At 36.0% G+C, this 19,796-nt stretch overlaps 1 protein-coding gene across 1 annotated transcript in view; it reads right to left on the bottom strand.

The window, feature by feature from the left end:
* The window catches only part of DCC (DCC netrin 1 receptor), a 776,413-nt gene that overhangs the window by 308,547 nt on the left and 448,070 nt on the right, over positions 1-19,796 (bottom strand). The window contains 1 exon segment of the mRNA XM_073789896.1: positions 14,888-14,937. Coding sequence (XP_073645997.1) covers positions 14,888-14,937 — 50 coding nt within the window.

The following is a 19,796-nucleotide window of genomic DNA, read 5'->3' as shown; positions in this document are numbered from 1 at the left end:
CTCTCCTTTCTCAGCATTTACACCCAATCTCTTCCTATGCTTTCCACAGAGTTCCATTGGATGGTTGAATCCATCTCCTAGCTGCTGATCTAGAACTTACCTTCTGCCTGGGAACTATTTCCACTGAGAACTTGAAACACTTGAAGACAAAGCTTATTTTGAATTCTGCTTTGTACCCTTTACCTCATAAGACCCTATAATTTGGAGACAGTGTGTCCAAATGACCAACAACCCTAACCTAGGTTCGAATCCCAGTGCTGCCACTTCTTCTCTGTGGGGCAGTGGGGCCCATTACCTGGTCTCTCTAAGCATCAGTGGTCTCCTTGGTAAAATGAGGATAATTATACAAATGACCTTATCACTTTTTCATTATGCAACGTGCCCCCACCCCAACCACACCCTCCTTTTTTTCATTAGTTTAGATTCCGTGGGTCTTCTTTTTAATCACTCCCTTGTCAAACCTGATAACTCCACCCCTTCTTCTTTGGCAAACTCTGAACAGAATAAAAGAAAACCTTCTCCCTACCCCAGGCCAGCAACCAAGCAACCAGCCATGGGAAGAAAAACAAACACAATTGTGTTGGCCAGTTTCACTTTAAATTCATGACATCAAATCTCAAATGGTCACTCCACACCGCTGACATACATTATGATCTCTTTCTATAATCTGGAATAACTATTGTTCATCTATCCCCCTCTTTTCAAACCCTCAATACTTCATCCTCCAAGCCATTACACTCTGGTGATGATCTTTTCTCACACTTCTCACCTTCCCAGCTCCAAAGTGACTGACACATCTGCATCCACACCAACTCCCTCCATCTTTGCTCATCTTACCAAGATTGAAGTATCCTCTGCTCTTTCGCCTACTCAAAGGCTTGCACTATTGCAAGTTTCTGTTCTCTCTTCTGCATCATGAATCACCCCCTTTGTACTGCATTATTCCTAAAAGTTGCAGTATCACTCATGTTCAAAAACAATGAACAAACAGTAAAACATCCCTCAAGCCTACCACCTCCTAAAGTTTCACTATCCATTTCTTTGCTCCAATTCAGAGCAAAATTTCTCAAAAACATCATCTACATTCAGTCTACGCAATCCCCCAACTTCCCCTCCATCATCACGCTCCTTCCCATGGCGGTCACTTTGCTGCTGTTATTCTACTATATCTTTCATCAGCACCTGACATAGTTAACAGCATCCACTCTACCCCCTGACCTCTATAACACTAAGCCTCTGTTTTTCCTACCACTCTTGTGCCTTCTCATCTCTCCAAACTCTAAATGTGTGGTGTTCCCAAGATCTATATTTGTTCCAACTATAATCTCTCCCTTCATGTCATCAACATGACAGTGACTCCTAAATATCTACCTCTTGGCCAGTCATCAGACTTCTAGTCTTATATACCAACTTGTCTACATGACTGACATCCCTAATCATATGTCTAATAGTTATCTCAAATTCAACACGTCCAAAAACTAATTGATCGTTCTAATTTTTTTCTCCAATCATCCTTATCTCATTAAACAACTCCACAATTCACTCATTTTTCTGTAGCAAAAATCTAGTCTCTGTCCTTGATTCTTCTCTTTCCCCTCCGTGTGTGTGTGTGTGTGTGTGTGTGTGTGTGTGTGTGTGTGTGTGTGTGTGTGTGTGTGTGTGTGTGTGTGTGTGTGTGTGTGTGTGTGTGTGTGTGTGTGTGTGTGTGTGTGTGTGTGTGTTTAATCCAATCCACTAGCCAATCTTCTTGGCTCCAGATACAACACATATGATTTTTTCTACTTCTCCCTTCATCTGCTCTAATGACTCGCAGGTGTCAACTACAATCATCTTATAGAGATCACTCAACTGTATCTTCACTGGTCTCCTGGCGTCCACTCTGCCCTATCCCCAATAATTTTCCTCATAGCAGCCAATTTGATCTTTTAAAAAGCTGAATGAGATTATTCCCCTTTCAAAACCCTTTTCATTGTCCACAAAATGAATCCCAGTGTTTACCATGCCCTATAATGCCCCTATGATCTAGCTCTGACCCAGGGATCTATAATCCACTCATACCGCTATTATTTCAAGTTCACAATCATGCACACATGGGTCTCTCCTCAAGGTTTCTGCACTAGTTGTTAGCTTTACTTGGAATGATTTAAGTGTGACAAAACTGGCCCTTTTTCATATTCTTGTCTCAGCTCATGTCATCTTCTTAAAAGGCCCTGCCCTGACAATCTAATTTAAATTAGCTCCCTCTGTATCATATCCCTGTGCTTAACTTAGAAGGACATTTGACTGCCTTCATTGTAGCTTTTCCAGCAATAAGCTCAGTAATCACTGGTTTAACAAATAATACTTACAGTGTTGTTATAAGGAGTAAATAGGGCTTTCATTACTTAGCACACTGCCAGCCACAAAACACCTGCTGAAAAAGTTACTGTCATTATTATTGTTGTTATAGTTATAATTAGGTGCTCCTTAAATATGTGTCAAGAATGTTAATGACAATAACTCATGCTAATATCTTGCATCTTTCAGACAAAAGATTTGTTTTTCAACAGTTATTTTGTAAGATAAATAACATTTTAAGCTAAACTAGTGAATTAAATGAATATTTCAACATCTCTTAAATCAAATCACATAGTTAGCAACTGCTTTTACCTACTGGTAGGACTGAATCTATTCATGTCCTCTAACTAATCAACCATTCCAACTATAAGGGCAACTTCCATGAACTAAATTAAATTCAGAGACCTTATCACTAGACCTAGGTTCATTTAATTTAAGCCCATTATTAAACCTACCACTTTTCAAAAATGTATGGCTTGAGCTTTTCCTTCAGAGCCAACCAGAATTGGATCCATCGGAAATCTGTGTGATGAACTACGTATTACAAGGTGATTATTAAAGTAGGACTAGAACTCCAAAGAGAATGGTAGTCTATCACATAATTTAGACTCTTTGTCATAGCCTTTGTGCAGGTATACTAAGTGGCAGTGACTAGAATACATTTGGAAAGAGCAAAATATAATAACCTCAATACACACAATAGCAAAAATGATGTATTTAGGTATTTGAAGTATGAAGATGAGAACTTCTAGAAAATGTTTTTCTATCCTGTTTACATTATAAAATTTCATATAGACATGGAGATTTAATCATGTCTCTAACTTATTCGAATCATGTAATAGACACCTTCGCTGGTTCTTAATCCCTATTCTTTAGTTACGTACATAGGCACTTTATAAAGACTGTTCCTAGATTTACTTCTGGCTCTTCATAAATTTTTCTTCTTTCACTAACTCAATTTATATTTTTACTTCAAATTAATTCAGGTAACAATGTAGGGGATGTGGTTACTCAATTTATGGAGAACGTTGTTCTGGTTTGGAATGTATATTGTGATGCTAAGGTAAGAGACTGAAAAAGTTTTAAAGATAGTATTTACTACAAAATGCTTTTGTAGAAAGAAATCATTTGCGAAAAGCAGAATTAGACAAATACTTTTCACAGGCTTTTGTGTCTTCAATAGGGGATTTATTTTTCTCACACTTTAAAAAAATATCATTGCTTGGAAAAGTACCATGAGATAAGTATCTAAGAAAATGAGTGATAGTATGATATAAAGATATGCTTAGAATTTCCAGAGTATTCTCTTCAACTTATTTGCAGAATGTATTTAAATGGCATGACACATTTATATTATTTAAAAATTGGTTATCCAAATTTTTTTACTGCCTTAATATCCTTCCCATTCAGAGTTTATCCATTTATTGTGTTTTCACTAAAAAAGATGAAAACTGCTGACTTACTGGAACTTCAAAAATAAATCAAACGATCAATTTAACTACTGGCTAGGAGCTCTGATCTAAATTATAATGGGATATAAAACTCATGCTGGTGACCAAAATTATGTTTCCCAAAGTTACTCCAGAATAATGTCATGCATATATTTCTGGTTCTTTATTGTTAACTACGACAGATGGCTTTATCAGTAGATTAAAAAAAAAAAAAGTACATCAGTGTGGGACTTTGGAACAGAAGTATTCTGAAAGCAGTATCAATAATGGGAAGGGAGGAGTTTCTTCCCAGCCAGTTAAAGCATCTTCCTATATTCTTAACCACTACAGTTCATTAAATCCTTTGTTTCCCTGTGAAAGGGAAGACCTAATGTTTTAAAAGTGTTTTATTTCTCTATTAAGATAAATTGAAAAGGCAATAATAAATTTTTCTGTGAATTGGTGTCCTCACTCTTTTATAAAATAAGTCAGGAAACAGAAAGTATAATGATCATTGCCAGGGCCTGGAGGAAGGGGAGGAATGGAGTATTATTATACAATGGGTACAATGAAGATGAGAAGATGAAAAAAGTTCTGAAAATGAATGGTGATGGTTGGACAACAATGTGAATGTACCTATGCCTATAAACTGTACATTTAAAAATGGTTAAAATGGTAAATTTTATGTTATGTATGTTTTACCCCAATTAAAAAAATGTATTTTTCAAAAAAGTAAGTAGGATAGCAGCTATCTGAAGATGGGTTCTATCCAAATTACAGACACAGTTTTATTTTTGAGGGAGTCTCATGAATTATTACATGTTGTCTTCTTTTAATATAATTTAAAAACATATCTAGTCTAGCCTACAAATTCTAGACAAAAAAAAGAAAGATTAGACTATAAGAATTATCAGGAGACATTCCTTTCCTTATAATTATGCTCCTACCCTCTCACCCAAAACACTTTCATTCATTGTCCCCTGGACATTATCTATGCTCAGAGAACAGTTATATAATGAATCAATCACAGAATCAGTAACTTAAAAAAAAAAAAAATACAAGAGATCTATACCTACTTGAATTGAATTCAAGACACCGTATTCGAGCAGAAATTTTCTGTATATTAGCTAGCTCAGGGTCTCTTCCCTCGGCCATCAGGGAACTGCCCTGGAGCCCGAGGGGAGGGCGGCCTCACTGAGGCTGCCAGCTCTGGAGGGGTCCCACCAGCCAAAGCCGCAACAGCCCTTGGGATGGCGGGCCAGTTGTTTCAACAACTAACTTAAAGACAAAATGGAAAAACAAGGAGCTTTGTGCCTAGGATCATGTTCATGTGAAACCAGGGATGGCCATCTTGTGCCAGAGTGAGTACAGAGGAGGAGCTTCAAGATGGCAGAAGAGTAAGACGTGGAGATCACCTTCCTTCCCATAAACACATCAGAAATACATCTACATGTGGAACAACTCATACAGAAAACCTACTGAATGCAGGCAGAAGACCTCAGACCTCCCAAAAGGCTCTTGGTGCGCCAGCCAAGCATCAGGGCTATGCCTTTGAGGTGGAAGAGCCAAGTTCAGGACACTGGTCTTCCAAAGACATCCCAGATCCATGTAGTATCAAATGGAGAAGATCTCCCAGGGATCTCCATCTCAATGCCAAGACCCAGCTCCACTCAATGACCCACAAGCTACAGTGCTGGACATTCTGTGCCAAACAACTAGACAAGAACACAACCCCACCCACTAGCAGAGAGGATGCCTAAAATCATAATAAGGTCACAGACATCCAAAAACACACCAGCAGACGTGAACCTGCCCACCAGAAAAACAAGACTCAGCCTCATCCACCAGAACAGAGACACTACTCCTCTCCACCACAAAGCCTACACAACCAACTGAACCAACCTTAGCCACTGGGGGCAGACACCAAAAACAATGGGAACTATGAACCTGCAGCCTGCGAAAAGGATACCCCAAACACAGTAAGTTAAGCAAAATGAGAAGACAGAGAAACACACAGCAGATGAAGGAGCAAAGTAAAAACCCACCAGACCTAACAAATGAACAGGAAATAGGCAGTCTACTTGAAAAAGAATTCAGAATATTGACAGTAAACAGGATCCAAAATCTTGGAAATACAATGGAGAAAATACAAGAAATGTTTAACAAGGACCTAGAAGAACTAAAGACCAAACAAACAGTGATGAACAACACAATAAATGAAATTAAAAATTCTCTAGAAGGGATCAATAGCAGAATAACTGAGGCAGAAGAACGGATAAGTAACCTGGAAGATAAAACAGTGGACATAACTACTGCAGAGCAAAATAAAGAAAAAAGAATGAAAAGAACTGAGGACAGTCTCAGAGACCTCTGGGACATTAAACACACCAACATTAGAATTATAGGGGTCCCAGAAGAAGAAGAGGAAAAGGAAGGGACTGAAAAAATAGTTGAAGAGATTATAGTTGAAAACTTCCCTAATATGGGAAAGGAAATAGTTAATCAAGTCAAGGGAGCACAGGGAATCCCATACAGGATAAATCCAAGGAGAAGCACATGAAGACACATAATAATCAAACTATCAAAAATTAAATACAAAGAAAAAAATATTAAAAGCAGCAAGGAAAAAACAACAACTAACATACAATGGAATCCCCATAAGGTTAACAGCTGATCTTTCAGCAGCAACTCTGCAACCCAGAAGGGAGTGGCAGGATATATTTAAAGTGATGAAAGGGAAAAACCTACAACCAAAATTACTCTACCCAGCAAGGATCTCATTCATTTGATGGAGAAATTAGAACCTTTACAGACAAGCAAAAGCTAAGAGAATTCAGCACAACCAAACCAGCTTTACAACAAATGCTAAAGGAACTTCTCTAGGCAGGAAACACAAGAGAAGGAAAAGACCTACAACAACAAACCCAAAACAATTAAGAAAATAGTAATAGAAACATACATACTGATAATTACCTTAAATGTAAATGGATTAAATGCTCCAGCCAAAAGACATAGACTGGCTGAATGGATACAAAAACAAGACTCATATATATGCTGTCTACAAGAGACCAACTTCAGACCTAGGGACGCACACAGACTGAAAGTGAGGGGATGGAAAAAGATATTCCATGCAAATGGAAATCAAAAGAAAGCTGGAGTAGCAATTCTCATATCAGGCAAAATAGACGTTAAAACAAAGACTATTACAAGAGACAAAGAAGGACACTACATAAAGATCAAGGATCGATCCAAGAAGAAGATATAACAATTGTAAATATTTATGTACCCAACATAGGAGCACCTCAATACATAAGGCAAATACTAACAGCCAGAAAAGAGGAACTCTACAGTAACACAATCATACCAGGGGACTTTAACATCCCACTTTAACCAATGGACAGATCATCCAAAATGAAAATAAATAAGGAAACACAAGCTTTAAATGATACATTAAACAAGATGGACTTAATAGATATTTATAGGACATTCCATCCAAAAACAACAGAATACACTTTGTTCTCAAGTACTCATGGAAGATTCTCCAGGATAGATCATATCTTGGGTCACAAATCAAGCCTTGGTAAATTTTAGAAAACTGAAATTGTATCAAGTATCTTTTCGGACCACAATGCTATGAGAATAGGTAACAATTACAGGAAAATATCCGTAAAAAATGCAAACACATGGAGTTAGCTAAACAATACACTACTTAATAACCAAGAGATCACTGAAGAAATCAAAGAAGATATAAAAAATACCTAGAAACAAATGAAAATGAAAACACAATGACCCAAAACCTATGGGATGCAGCATAAGCAGTTCTAAGAGGGAAGTTTATAGGAATACAATCCTACATTAAGAAACAAGAAACATCTCAAATAAACAACCTAACCTTACACCTAAAGCAATTAATGAAAGAAGAACAAAAAAAAAAAACCAAAGTTAGCAGAAGGAAAGAAGTCATAAAGGTCAGATCAGAAATAAATGAAAAAGAAATGAAGGAAACGACAGCAAAGATCAATAAAAGTAAAAGATGGTTCTTTGAGAAGACAAACAAAATTGATAAAACACTAGCGAGACTCACCAAGAAAAAATGGGAGAAGACTCAAATCAATAGAATTAGAAATGAAAAAGGAAAAGTAACAACTGACACTGCAGAAATACAAAGGATCATGAGAGATTACTACAAGCAACTAAATGCCAATAAAATGGACAACGTGGAAGAAATGGACAAATTCTTAGAAATGTACAACCTTCTGAGACTGAACCAGGAAGAAATAGAAAATGTGAACAGACCCATACAGACCAATCACAAGCACTGAAATTGAAACTGTGATTAAAAATCTTCTAACAAAGAAAAGTCCAGGACTAGATGGCTTCACAGACAAATTGTATCAAACATTTAGAGAAGAGCTAATACCTATCCTTCACAAACTCTTCTAAAATATAGCAGAGGGAGGAACACTAAAACTCTTTCTAGGAGGCCACCATCACCCTCATACCAAAACCAGACAAACATGTCACAAAAAAAGACAAGTACAGACCAATATCACTGATGAACACAGATGCAAAAATCCTCAACAAAAAACTAGCAAACAGAATCCAAGAGCACATTAAAAGGATCATACACCATGATCCAGTGGGGTTTATCCCAGGAATGCAAGGATTCTTCAATATACACAAATCAATCAATGTGATACACCATATTAGCAAACTGAAGGAGAAAAAGCACATGATCATCTCACTAGATGCAGAGAAAACTTTCGACAAAATTCAACACCCATTTATGAAAAAACACCCTCCAGAAAGTAGGCATAGAGGGAACTTACCTCAAAATAATAAAGGCCGTATATGACAAACGCACAGCCAACATCGTCCTCAATGGTGAAAAACTGAAACCATTTCCACTAAGATCAGGAACAAGACAAGGTTGCCCACTCTCACCATTCTTATTCAACATAGTTTTGGAAGTTTTAGCCACAGCAATCAGAGAAGAGAAAGAAATAAAAGGAATCCAAATTGGAAAAGAAGAAGTAAAGCTGTCACTGTTTTCAGATGACATGATACTCTACATAGAGAATCCTAAAGATGCTACCAGAAAACTACTAGAGCTAATAAATGAATTTGGTAAAGTTGCAGGATACAACATTAGCGCACAGAAATCTCTTGCTTTCCTATACACTAATTATGGAAAATCTGCAAGTGAAATTAAGAAAACACTCCCATTTACCATTGCAACAAAAAGAATAAAATACCTAGGAATAAACCTACCTAAGGAGACAAAAGACCTGTATGCAGAAAATTATAAGACTCTGATGAAATAAATTAAAGATGATACAAATAGATGGAGAGATATATCATGTTCTTGGATTGGAAGAATCAACATTGTGAAAATGACTCTACTACCCAAAGTAATCTACAGATTTAACGCAATCCCTATCAAACTACCACTGGCATTTTGCACAGAACTAGAACCAAAAAATTCACAGTTTGTATGCAAACACAAAAGACCCCGAATACCCAAAGCAATCCTGAGAAAGAAAAACGGAGCTGGAGGAATCAGGCTCCCGGACTTCAGACTATACTACAAAGCTACAGTAATCAAGACAATATGGTACTGGCATGAAAACAGAAATATAGATCAATGGAATAGGAAAGAAAGCCCAGAGATAAACCCATGCACATATGGTCACCTTATTTGTGATAAATGAGGCAAGAATATACAATGGAGAAAAGACAGCCTCTTCAATAAGTGGTGCTGGGAAAACTGGACAGCTAAACGTAAAAGAATGAAATTAGAACACTCCCTAACAGCATACACAAAAATAAACTCAAAATGGGTTGAAAACCTAAATGTAAGGCCAGAAACTATCAAACTCTTAGAGGAAAACATAGGCAGAACACTCTATGACATAAATCACAGCAAGATCCTTTTTGACCCACCTCCTAGAGAAATGGAAATAAAAACAAAAATAAACAAATGGGACCTAATGAAACTTCAAAGCTTTTGCACAGCAAAGGAAACCATAAACAAGACAAAAAGACAACCCTCAGAATGGGAGAAAATATTTGCAAATGAAGCAACTGACAAAGGATTAACCTCCAAATTATAAAAGCAGCTCATGCAGCTCAATATCAAGAAAACAAAAAACCCAATCCAAAAATGGACAGAAGATCTAAATAGACATTTCTCCAAAGAAGATATACAGATTGCCAACAAACGCATGAAAGGGTGCTCAAATCACTAATCATTAGGGAAATGCAAATCAAAAGTACAGTGCAATATCATCTCACACCTGTCAGGATGGCCATGATGAAAAAATCTAGAAAAAAATGCTGGAGAGGGTGTGGAGAAAAGGGAACCCTCATACACTGTTGGTGGGAATGTAAATTGATACAGCCACTATGGAGAACAGTATGGAGGTTCCTTAAAAAACTAAAAATAGAATTATCATACGACCCAGCAATCCCACTACTGGGCATATACCCTGAGAAAGCCATAATTCAAAAAGAGTCATGTACCACAATGTGCATTGCAGCTCTATTTACAATAGCCAGGACATGGAAGCAACCTAAGTGTCCGTCGACAGATGGATGGATAAAGAAGATGTGGCACATATATACAATGGAATATTACTCAGCCATAAAAAGAAACAGAACTGAGTTATTTGTAGTGAGGTGGATGGACTAGAGTCTGTCATAGAGAGTGAAGTAAGTCAGAAAGAGAAAAACAAATACCGTATGCTAACATATATGGAATCTCAAAAAAAAAAAAAATGGTCATGAAGAACCTAAGGCAAGACGGTAATAAAGATGCAGACTTACTAGAGAATGGACTTGAGGACACTGGAAGGAGGAAGGGTAAGCTGGGATGAAGTGAGAGAGTGGCATGGACATATATACACTACCAAATGTAAAATAGATAGCTAGTGGGAAGCAGTCACATAGCATAGGGAGATTAGCTTGGTGCTTTGTGACCAGCTAGAGAGGTGGGATAGGGAGGGTGGGAGGGAGGGAGTTGCAAGAGGGAAGAGATATAGGGATATATGTATAACTGATTCACTTTGTTATAAAGCAGAAATCAACACCACTGTAAAGAAATTATACTCCAATAATAATGTTAAAAAAATGTTCTGTATATTATGACTGAATACAAATAACAGTGTGAAGTTTGCGAGTGTAAATATTATTGTAAATGCCAGTTTCTAATTTATCTTTACACGGAATCAATCATCTAAGTTCTCCTATGTCTCCTGCTTCTCTACATTAAATTTGAGAAATCTACCACATTTGTAAGCGGAGGACTCAGAGCTCCAGTTCCAAGTAACTCAGTGGCCAAAGTGTATTTTACGAAGGATTTAGGATGATTCAGAGAGAAACAAACAAACAAAAAATATTTTTCATGAGCTATCTAAGGCCTTTATACAACACAAAAGAGGAAGATTAACATTTATAAGAATCATGGTGTGACAGTAGAAGTGGTTCCAGAACACCTACACGAACTGTGCAGTTTCTGAGAGGTGAGGTTGCCAGACAGCAGGAAACAGTGTTAACGTAAGTGCTCTCTGCACAGCCAAGAGAAGACAACCCCAATTACAGAATAAAAAAAACAAGGCATGCCCCCGCAAAAAAAACAGAAGACCTGCAAATTAACATCATAATTCAACTGGCTCTTTGTTTTTACTTCTTCCAGTTTCTCCTCTTCTTATTTTGACAATTTTGCTCACAGTGGCTACCAAGTGAATATCCCAGGTGGGAATCAAATGCAAAAGCCTCACTCAGCTATCTGCTTGGCTGTCACTTTTTTTTTTTTTTTTTTTTTTGCGGTACGTGGGCCTCTCACTGTTGTGGCCTCTCCCGTTGCGGAGCGCAGGCTCCGGATGCGCAGGCTCCGGATGTGCAGGCTCAGCGGCCATGGCTCACGGGCCCAGCCGCTCCGCGGCATGTGGGATCTTCCCGGACCGGGGCACGAACCCGTGTCCCCTGCATCGGCAGGCGGACTCTCAACCACTGCGCCACCAGGGAAGCCCTGTCACTTCTGTTGATAAGAGAATTATCACTAGCCCAATGACAGAAGACACAGACCTCAGTCAAAATCCTTCCTGTATATGTATGTATATGTATAACTGATTCACTTTGCTGTACAGCAGAAACTAACACAACATTGTAAATCAACTATACTCCAATAAAAAATTAATTAAAAAAAGAAATAAATTATTTCTTTAACCGTCAAAGCTTAACTGAAAAAAAAAATCCTTTTTTTTTTTCAGGGCCTTTTTCAGAGGCCCACGTACCAAAAAAAAAAAAAAAAAAAAAAAAATATATATATATATATATATATATATATATATAAATGATAATTTTATACCTTGTATTCACTTCTCGGTTCTATGTACAGAAATCCTAGCCATCTGTGTGCAAATACCAAGAAATTTTCTCATTGACCGTCAATAAAATGGTCAATTATATTCCATAATTACAGATATGATATAGAATAAGAACTTAAAATATGACTGTTCCTTCTATATTAAATAAAAATTCCAAGTAAATGAATAACATTAAAGTCATAATTCTATTAGTCTAAAAGAATACAACACTATTCAACTACAATGTTTCTTTCTTTACAAATTTCTTCCTTAAAGTGGTAATCATCTGGGGCAAATATTAGTATATTTGAGAGCTTTTCTTTTGTTTCAAACAAGAGACAAATATAAAAATATCATATTATTGTTTTTCTCTGCATCAACATATTGGGAATGATAAAACAGTGCTTTGATCATCCAGTTCCTTTCCTCTTGGTAACAATCCAAGAAAAATAATTTATAATGCCTGCAAAGCTAGGAAAGAAGATAACAGAGGGAGGGAGAGGAGAGCAAGAAGCTTTCTAGTGCCTGGGCCTGCTGTATTCATTCTGAAAAGCTAATGAACAAGTTAAATTTTCTGGTAGTCCAACATTACACAGATAACTTCAGGAAGATAGAAGCAGGGGTGTTAATATTTGGTTGCTGCAAACACTGCAGATTTCAGAAGAGCATGGCCTGTGATATTTGATTATGTGTATGTGTGTGTGTGCGTGTTTATGTGTGTGTGTGTGTATGTATATATATATATATCAGTCGAAAAAGTCAATTTTGCAATCCAGGAATTCCCTCCTACAGGAGGGTAATAAATTCATATTCAAAGACAGTCAGCAACCAGGGTCATTCAATAATGCCTTATTCACATTCCAGAAGAAAACATGCATCCTTTGCTAAAGTAGACTTTTTATGGGATACGAGCATACACACACAAAATAGCTTATATCAATTTCTATGTTCTGTCCTGAAGGAAAGATGTAAATCGGGTGAAACTCTAGTAAAAATGAGTCATTAAAACAAGAGAAACTACAATATGGTCTCCCAGTTTCATTCATTAGCAACCTGCAATAATTATAAAAATCTACTTGACTTTGATTTGGCAACCTGTTAACTAGAATAGCTGTAAACATCTGTAAAATATTTAATGTTGTAAATAATAATAATTTTTAGGGTGATGTCTATTTCTCGTTATTTTCCTTTAGCTCATTTTTCTTCCCTTAGTTCATTTATTTTTCTCCCTTCTAAGTTTAAATTTGTTTCATTCATTCTTATCCAATTAGTGCCTAAAATTATAAGAGGATAACCATTTTAGAGACATTTCACTAGCTCCAAAAGGTAAACTCATTTGACAGAGGTAAATCTGATCAAAATCACAAAATATGGCTTCGTCAGAGACTTTTGCAAAATATGGCAAGAAATTGTACATTGAGTGAAGTAATAGCTACTGATGCTAAGTTAGATCCTTTGCATATGCTATATTACTACTTCCTCATGACAAATCAATAAGGGAGGGATTAACATGCACACTGTATGAATATAGAGAAACTGAAGTTTACTGAGGTTCGAAACTTTTCTGACATCGTATACAGTTACTAGAAGAGGAAGCTAGGATTAAAAATCAGAGTATGACTTTCTCTGAGACACATATGATTTTCCTGTCATCTTCTAGAGCTTGGAGACCGGTTAGGCTAGTCTCCTCACTGAGACCCAGGGAGAGTGAAATTATTTCGCTAAGCACACACAACCAGATGATGACAGAGGCAAGCCAGGCCAATCTTACTTTTGCTTTCCTCTACTGTGTGGTTTTCGCTTCTTTCCAATGCTGAGTGAGACACACTTGAAAAAGGAGATATTTCTAGAAAACTGATTCTGGCATTAACTCCTTATCTTCAGCTACACCCAGCCTAATTTAAACCCTTTTGAAAGTTGTATCAACTTTTCAGGCCAGTAAAACATTAATCACTGATTAATACTGCTTCATACAGATAACCTTATCAGACCTCAAGAACAGCCTTCCATGTCTATATTTGTAAGAGAAGAAGAGGAATGAGGATGAAATATTCAATTCAAATTAAATCTACCAGGAAACAAAGTCTCTCTTTATCCCAACTCTTGTAATTACTTTTTTCATTCCTACATTCAATTGTTCCATCTAGCACATTATGTCCTATACAGTAAGTCCCCCACATACAAATGAGTTCCATTCTGAGAGTGCATTCAAAAGTCCAATTTGTTCATAAGTCCAACAAAGTTAGCCTAGGTACCCAACGAACACAATCGGCTACATAGTACTATACTGTAATAGGTTTGTAATACTTTTCACACAAATAATACATAAAAAAACAAACACAAAAAATAAAGAACACATTTTTAATCTTACAGTACAGTACCCTGAAAAGTACAGTAGTACAGTACAACAGCTGGCACACAGAGGCATGTTCGCATCTTTGAAAGTTCGCAACTTGAAGGTTCGTTAAGTGGGGGACTTACTGTACTGATAAGTATAGGTAAATAGACAACTTTGTTACCTGATGGAATAGCCTTTAATCATGATAACATTTATAAAATCAAGTGTACTAGAAGCAAACAACTCCTTCATTTAATTCATTCAAGTGTGGTGGAAGATGTGGGATTAATGCCACTCACTGTGTTGTTCTGGAACATTTCCTCACATGGAAGCCACCATCCACCCCAAGCAGTGGATGGGTGATTGAAAGTTACACATGTATTGGTAATGAAGTAGTAAACATTTCCACAACTCACCCTTGAATTAACTATTTCCAGGGAGACATTCTGAGGCGGGGCACTTGGCACTAAAAGAAATAAAACAAGGTGAGATCGTTATTGCCAAAGTCACGAAAGAGAAACTCCAACCCTCTGTGAAAAAAGAAAGCATGTCTTTTTCATTGTTCATAAGGATAATCAGGTAGGTAATTCCAGGCACTTCAAAATTTTCCTGGAGAGATGAAAAATGACTGCATTTGTTTTTCTCACTTAGTGGCCCAGTTATCCATCTAGGGAGCCCCCAAAACTCTTAGGCAAAAAGCACCTGCCATGATACTAAATACTGCCATTTAATTACAGCTTTCTGGTGATAACCTTCCCAGAGGAACCAATAAAAACACACGAGAGATTTCCTAGAGTGGTTTAAGGGCTTAAGATATTGTGCATTTCAGGACCTCCACAGTTTTATGATGAAATATGTCACTCTAACGGTCACTCTCGTTGCTTAATCCTTTTAAATGCAACCTTTATTATCCCTTAAAAAGTGAAAAGAAGAAATACATCCCTTTTCTTCTTCTCACACTTTGTAATTAAATCTCTGTGTCATAGATGCAAGCAGGTTACCAGAGAGCATTTGGTGAGCCAATTCTATTAACAAAGGAGCAATTTATTTTTCTTCGTGGGTTTTCTAGGTATTTTGCTTCACTTACTTGCATTTTGATTGTTCCAATCCTTCATGGAAGGAGGAAGAACATATACAGCTTTCTTTATACTTCTGATGGATATTTACTATATCAAAAAGTGAATATTCTATCAAGTTAGTAATTCAATGATAGCCATTCACTGAATGACTGTAATATCTCAAGTACTATTCTAGATGTCTTGGATGAATCATATAAATAAATAAATAAATAAATCTGTCCCACAACAGTCATATAAGTAGCATTCAGTAAATGCTTAATATATATAAATCAGAGTATTCCTTATCTTTTTTCATGACAAATTGATAAATTTAATAGAGGAGAAAGGCTTTCAGCATCTTCAAAAATTTAAGGGCCATTTTTGTTATGTTCCTCTTCTTTAATTTGAACTTGGACAATAATCTATGTTTTCCTGGGGTGCTTATATTTACCCTGAATTTATTTATCTCCTACTCTGATTTTGCCTTCTCAAAAGTAATCACTATGAGGGCATGATATATGCCTGATTAATCTTTAAATCCTCCAAACTGACATTCAATTAATATTTACTGACTCAATAATTAAATGAACAAATGGATACTTACTTAAATATTAGCTCCTGGACCTTTCCGGACATGATAGGAATTATAATCACTCATTTTGTTTGACTTTGATGAATAAGTGATAAACATGATAGGAATTATAGTCACTTATTTTGTTAGTACTTGATAAAGGTTATTAGCAATGTAACGTGTGGTAAAATGTTTATCAGAGCTTGTTTTTCATGAATTAGGTCAACAAACATTCTTTCAAAAAGTATTTCATTATTTAGGAGATAGACTTTATTTTTTAATTTCATTTAATTCTGCTATGGTTTTCTTATCAAATACAGAATATAACCTTCACAGGAACCAGGATTTTTGTCCTTTTGATGCTGCATCCCCAATATTGATGTGTGTTAAGCACATGGGGCACACTCAGCAAATATATATTGAATGAATCAATTAATAGAAAGATTATAAGATTACAATAAAATATTTTTCATATGTAGAGTTTTTGTCAACAAATTTGGTCACAAAAAAAGTTTATAATTTTGCAATTTTATTTTTTAAATTAAGGTATAACATATAGGAAAGTGCATAAACCTTGAATGTATGACTGGATAAAGTGGTGTGTGTGTGTGTGTGTGTGTGTGTGTGTACATCCCCATTTAAACACCACCTAGATCAAGATATAGAACATTTTCAATAACCTGGAAAGCTCACTGTGTCCCTTCTTAGTCAGTATCTTTCTGATAGTAACCACTACTTATTATCACCTCTAACTCCACAGATTAGTTTATTTTGAGCTTACTAAAAGCAAAACCATAGTTGTGTGTTCTCTTTCCCAGAGGCTGGCTTCTTTAGCTTACTTCTTGAGATCCATTCATATTGTTGCATGTAGCAATAGTTTTTTGTTTTGTTTTGTTGCTCCACAGTATTACAATGTACAATTATTCTAATTTATATTTATCTGTTCTACTGATGAATGGCATTTGGATCAATTTCTAGTTTGGAGTTATGAGAATAAAGCTGCTATGAAAATTTTAGTTTGTGTCTTCTGCTGGACAATTGCACTCATTTCCTTCATTCATTTATACCTAGGAGTGGAAATACTGGTGGTGGGGGACCCCCTATGAGGGTTAAACATATGTTAAGTTTTAATAGATACAAAGTTTTCTAAAGTGACTGTACCAAGAAAAGATTAAAGATAGGCTGGAAATAAAAATAATTTGTGTGATCAGAAGAACTAAAAAAAAAACTGATGTTCTCACAATGAGGAAGAATTTAATATGACCCACATTCAAATCACTCTGTAAAGCAGTAAAAATTAAAACAGGTACAAACTGAAAAAAAAAAATGCTATGTTCTAAATCATATAATTGCACAGCTTCTGAAAAATATATTCTTTAAAAGCGAAGATTGGGAATAATGTCTTAATATTAGGTGATAATAAATCACTTCTTACTGATGAAAAATATTTCTAGTTTGGGTTTCATATGATATTCTAACATTTATATCATATTATACTTTACTAATCATATTACACACACTTTTGACCAATTAAATAATATGAAAACACAGAATATTGGAGGAAAGAGAAGGTATTTAAATTTATCATACATTTTGTTCTAGGTACTGTGCTAGTTGATATGTAACCCTTAAATCTCACTTTAATGAAAGTTTATAAATGGCATTTAACTCCTCATTTCAGAAAGCCAAGAATATATAAGAACAATAATAAACTACCACAATTTGATAATTTTCCATATTAGGAATTTAAAGCCATCAAGTCCCAAAGGTGGACTGTAACAACGGTGTTAATGAATTTTGCCTAGTTTTTTACAATATAAATTTCTCCTACTTTTCACAGATGGCACACTGGCTATTCTTGCCTTACACAGTCAGGAAAAAAAGTGGACAGTGTTTTTCTACAGTATTTTTAGTTATTATTCTCTTCTTCTTACTATCAATTTCCGTACTATTTACAAATAAATAGATACAATAGATAGGATTAGATGCTTGGTGGAAGTGAGTGGAATCCACATTTATCTATTGGGACTTTCTTTATTTGTCTTATTTGACAACGCTTCATTGTTTCATGAGGCAGAGGGGAAGGACATAGTTCATTGCTTTTCTCTTCGAAATGTCAAGTAATTTATCAATTACAATAGGTTCATTAAAGCCAATCAGAGGCATTTGGTCTGGAAACTCCTCTCAATGTGGTGGAGCATGCTGGTTTAAGCACATGGTGATGAAGCATTCTGTAGAGTAGATTAAGTTCTCAAACTTGTAAATGAATCGTACATATAGTCACTTGAATTCCTCCCCTTAGCAAGTGTGTGCTGTCCTGTACACATAATTTGTGGATTGAAAGAATTTATATGTAGCCCTGAGCTTTTTTCTTGAAGGACCTAATATGAGACATTTATTATAGAATAAGAGAAACAATATATTTCCACACTGAATCCCCCTTCTTTACTTGCTTATATGACCTGGCTCTGCTGCTTACTAGCTTTTGTGACCTCTACCTTAGTTTTGACATCTGTAAAGTAGGGAAAAATACAGTGTTGTGAAGTGTGTGGAGCAGGGCCTTGCACTAATAAGTACTCAATAAATATTAGCGATAACAGTAAGAAGCACATTCCTATAGCTAAGCTTGCCTATAAAATTTGGTCCCTCTGCTTTTGAACACAGGGCAAGTTGGCATGGGCACCCATAAATGTTGATTAATTCATAAAATCTGTTAGTAACCTATTCATGTCAACTGGTTCCAGAGACAGTGCTTAAGAACAAACTGGCAAAACTACTTACAGTCTACACTAAATATTAGGCTGTCTGGATTGATGCTCTACAATCCCAACGGTTTGAAGAAGTGGAACGCTGTAAACTAACGATATACTAGGTGGAGGAATCTGAACAAAAAAGTGTTTCTTCCCAGAAAAACAATTAAAACAGAGCTAACTTAGAGATGACAGCTCCTCAGAATAAAATCTTTGCAAGCATCTTAGCATAACATGGATACTTTGGGGATAATTAATTAAGAAAAAAAGTTATTTGCATTTTATTTTTGCTTTTATTCCATTTTTCTATAGTCCCAATATAAATTTTTTATGGTAAGAATTTCTCTGGCCTTATAGGAAATCTAATGCTCTCTATAACACATATATATTTACACATGATCATATGTTAAGTTAGTCACACAAAGAGGAAGTCCTAAACATGAGTCTATACTTACAAACATCTGTACAGGTGTGGCTGAACTGATTAATTCAATAAATATTTACTGAGTTAGGAGGGATACAGAGATGAATATAACATCATCCCTCATATTAAGGAACACTTAGAATAATGAGAAAAAGAGACATTGGCATAGATAACATTTATTAAACATTTAAATATATGCCATGCCCATGTTTTAGGTGCTTATGTGGATTAAACATTTGATTTTCACAACATCTCCCTTGTATAACATCCAGAAAGTCAAGGAGAACAGGGCTTTGTGACTTACAGCTGGGAAGCAGGTGACTGTTAATTGTAATTAAATTCATCTGTATGTGACCTCGGCATGCATAGGTTCAGTAGAGAGAAGAGGACATCAGATTGAAGTACAAGAGATGAGTTTATTGTAAAGATGAAAGCAGACGAGGTTGAAGTACCCACCCCTAGGGGCCCCTGAAGTTCATGTGTTCTCTCTCAAGTGCATCTGATAGAGGGAAGCTGGGGTCC

The sequence above is a fragment of the Tursiops truncatus genome, chromosome 13 (assembly GCF_011762595.2).
Source record: "Tursiops truncatus isolate mTurTru1 chromosome 13, mTurTru1.mat.Y, whole genome shotgun sequence".
NCBI lineage: Eukaryota > Metazoa > Chordata > Mammalia > Artiodactyla > Delphinidae > Tursiops > Tursiops truncatus.
Note: the sequence above shows the minus strand (reverse complement) of the source record. Positions and strands in the feature narration are given on the sequence as shown.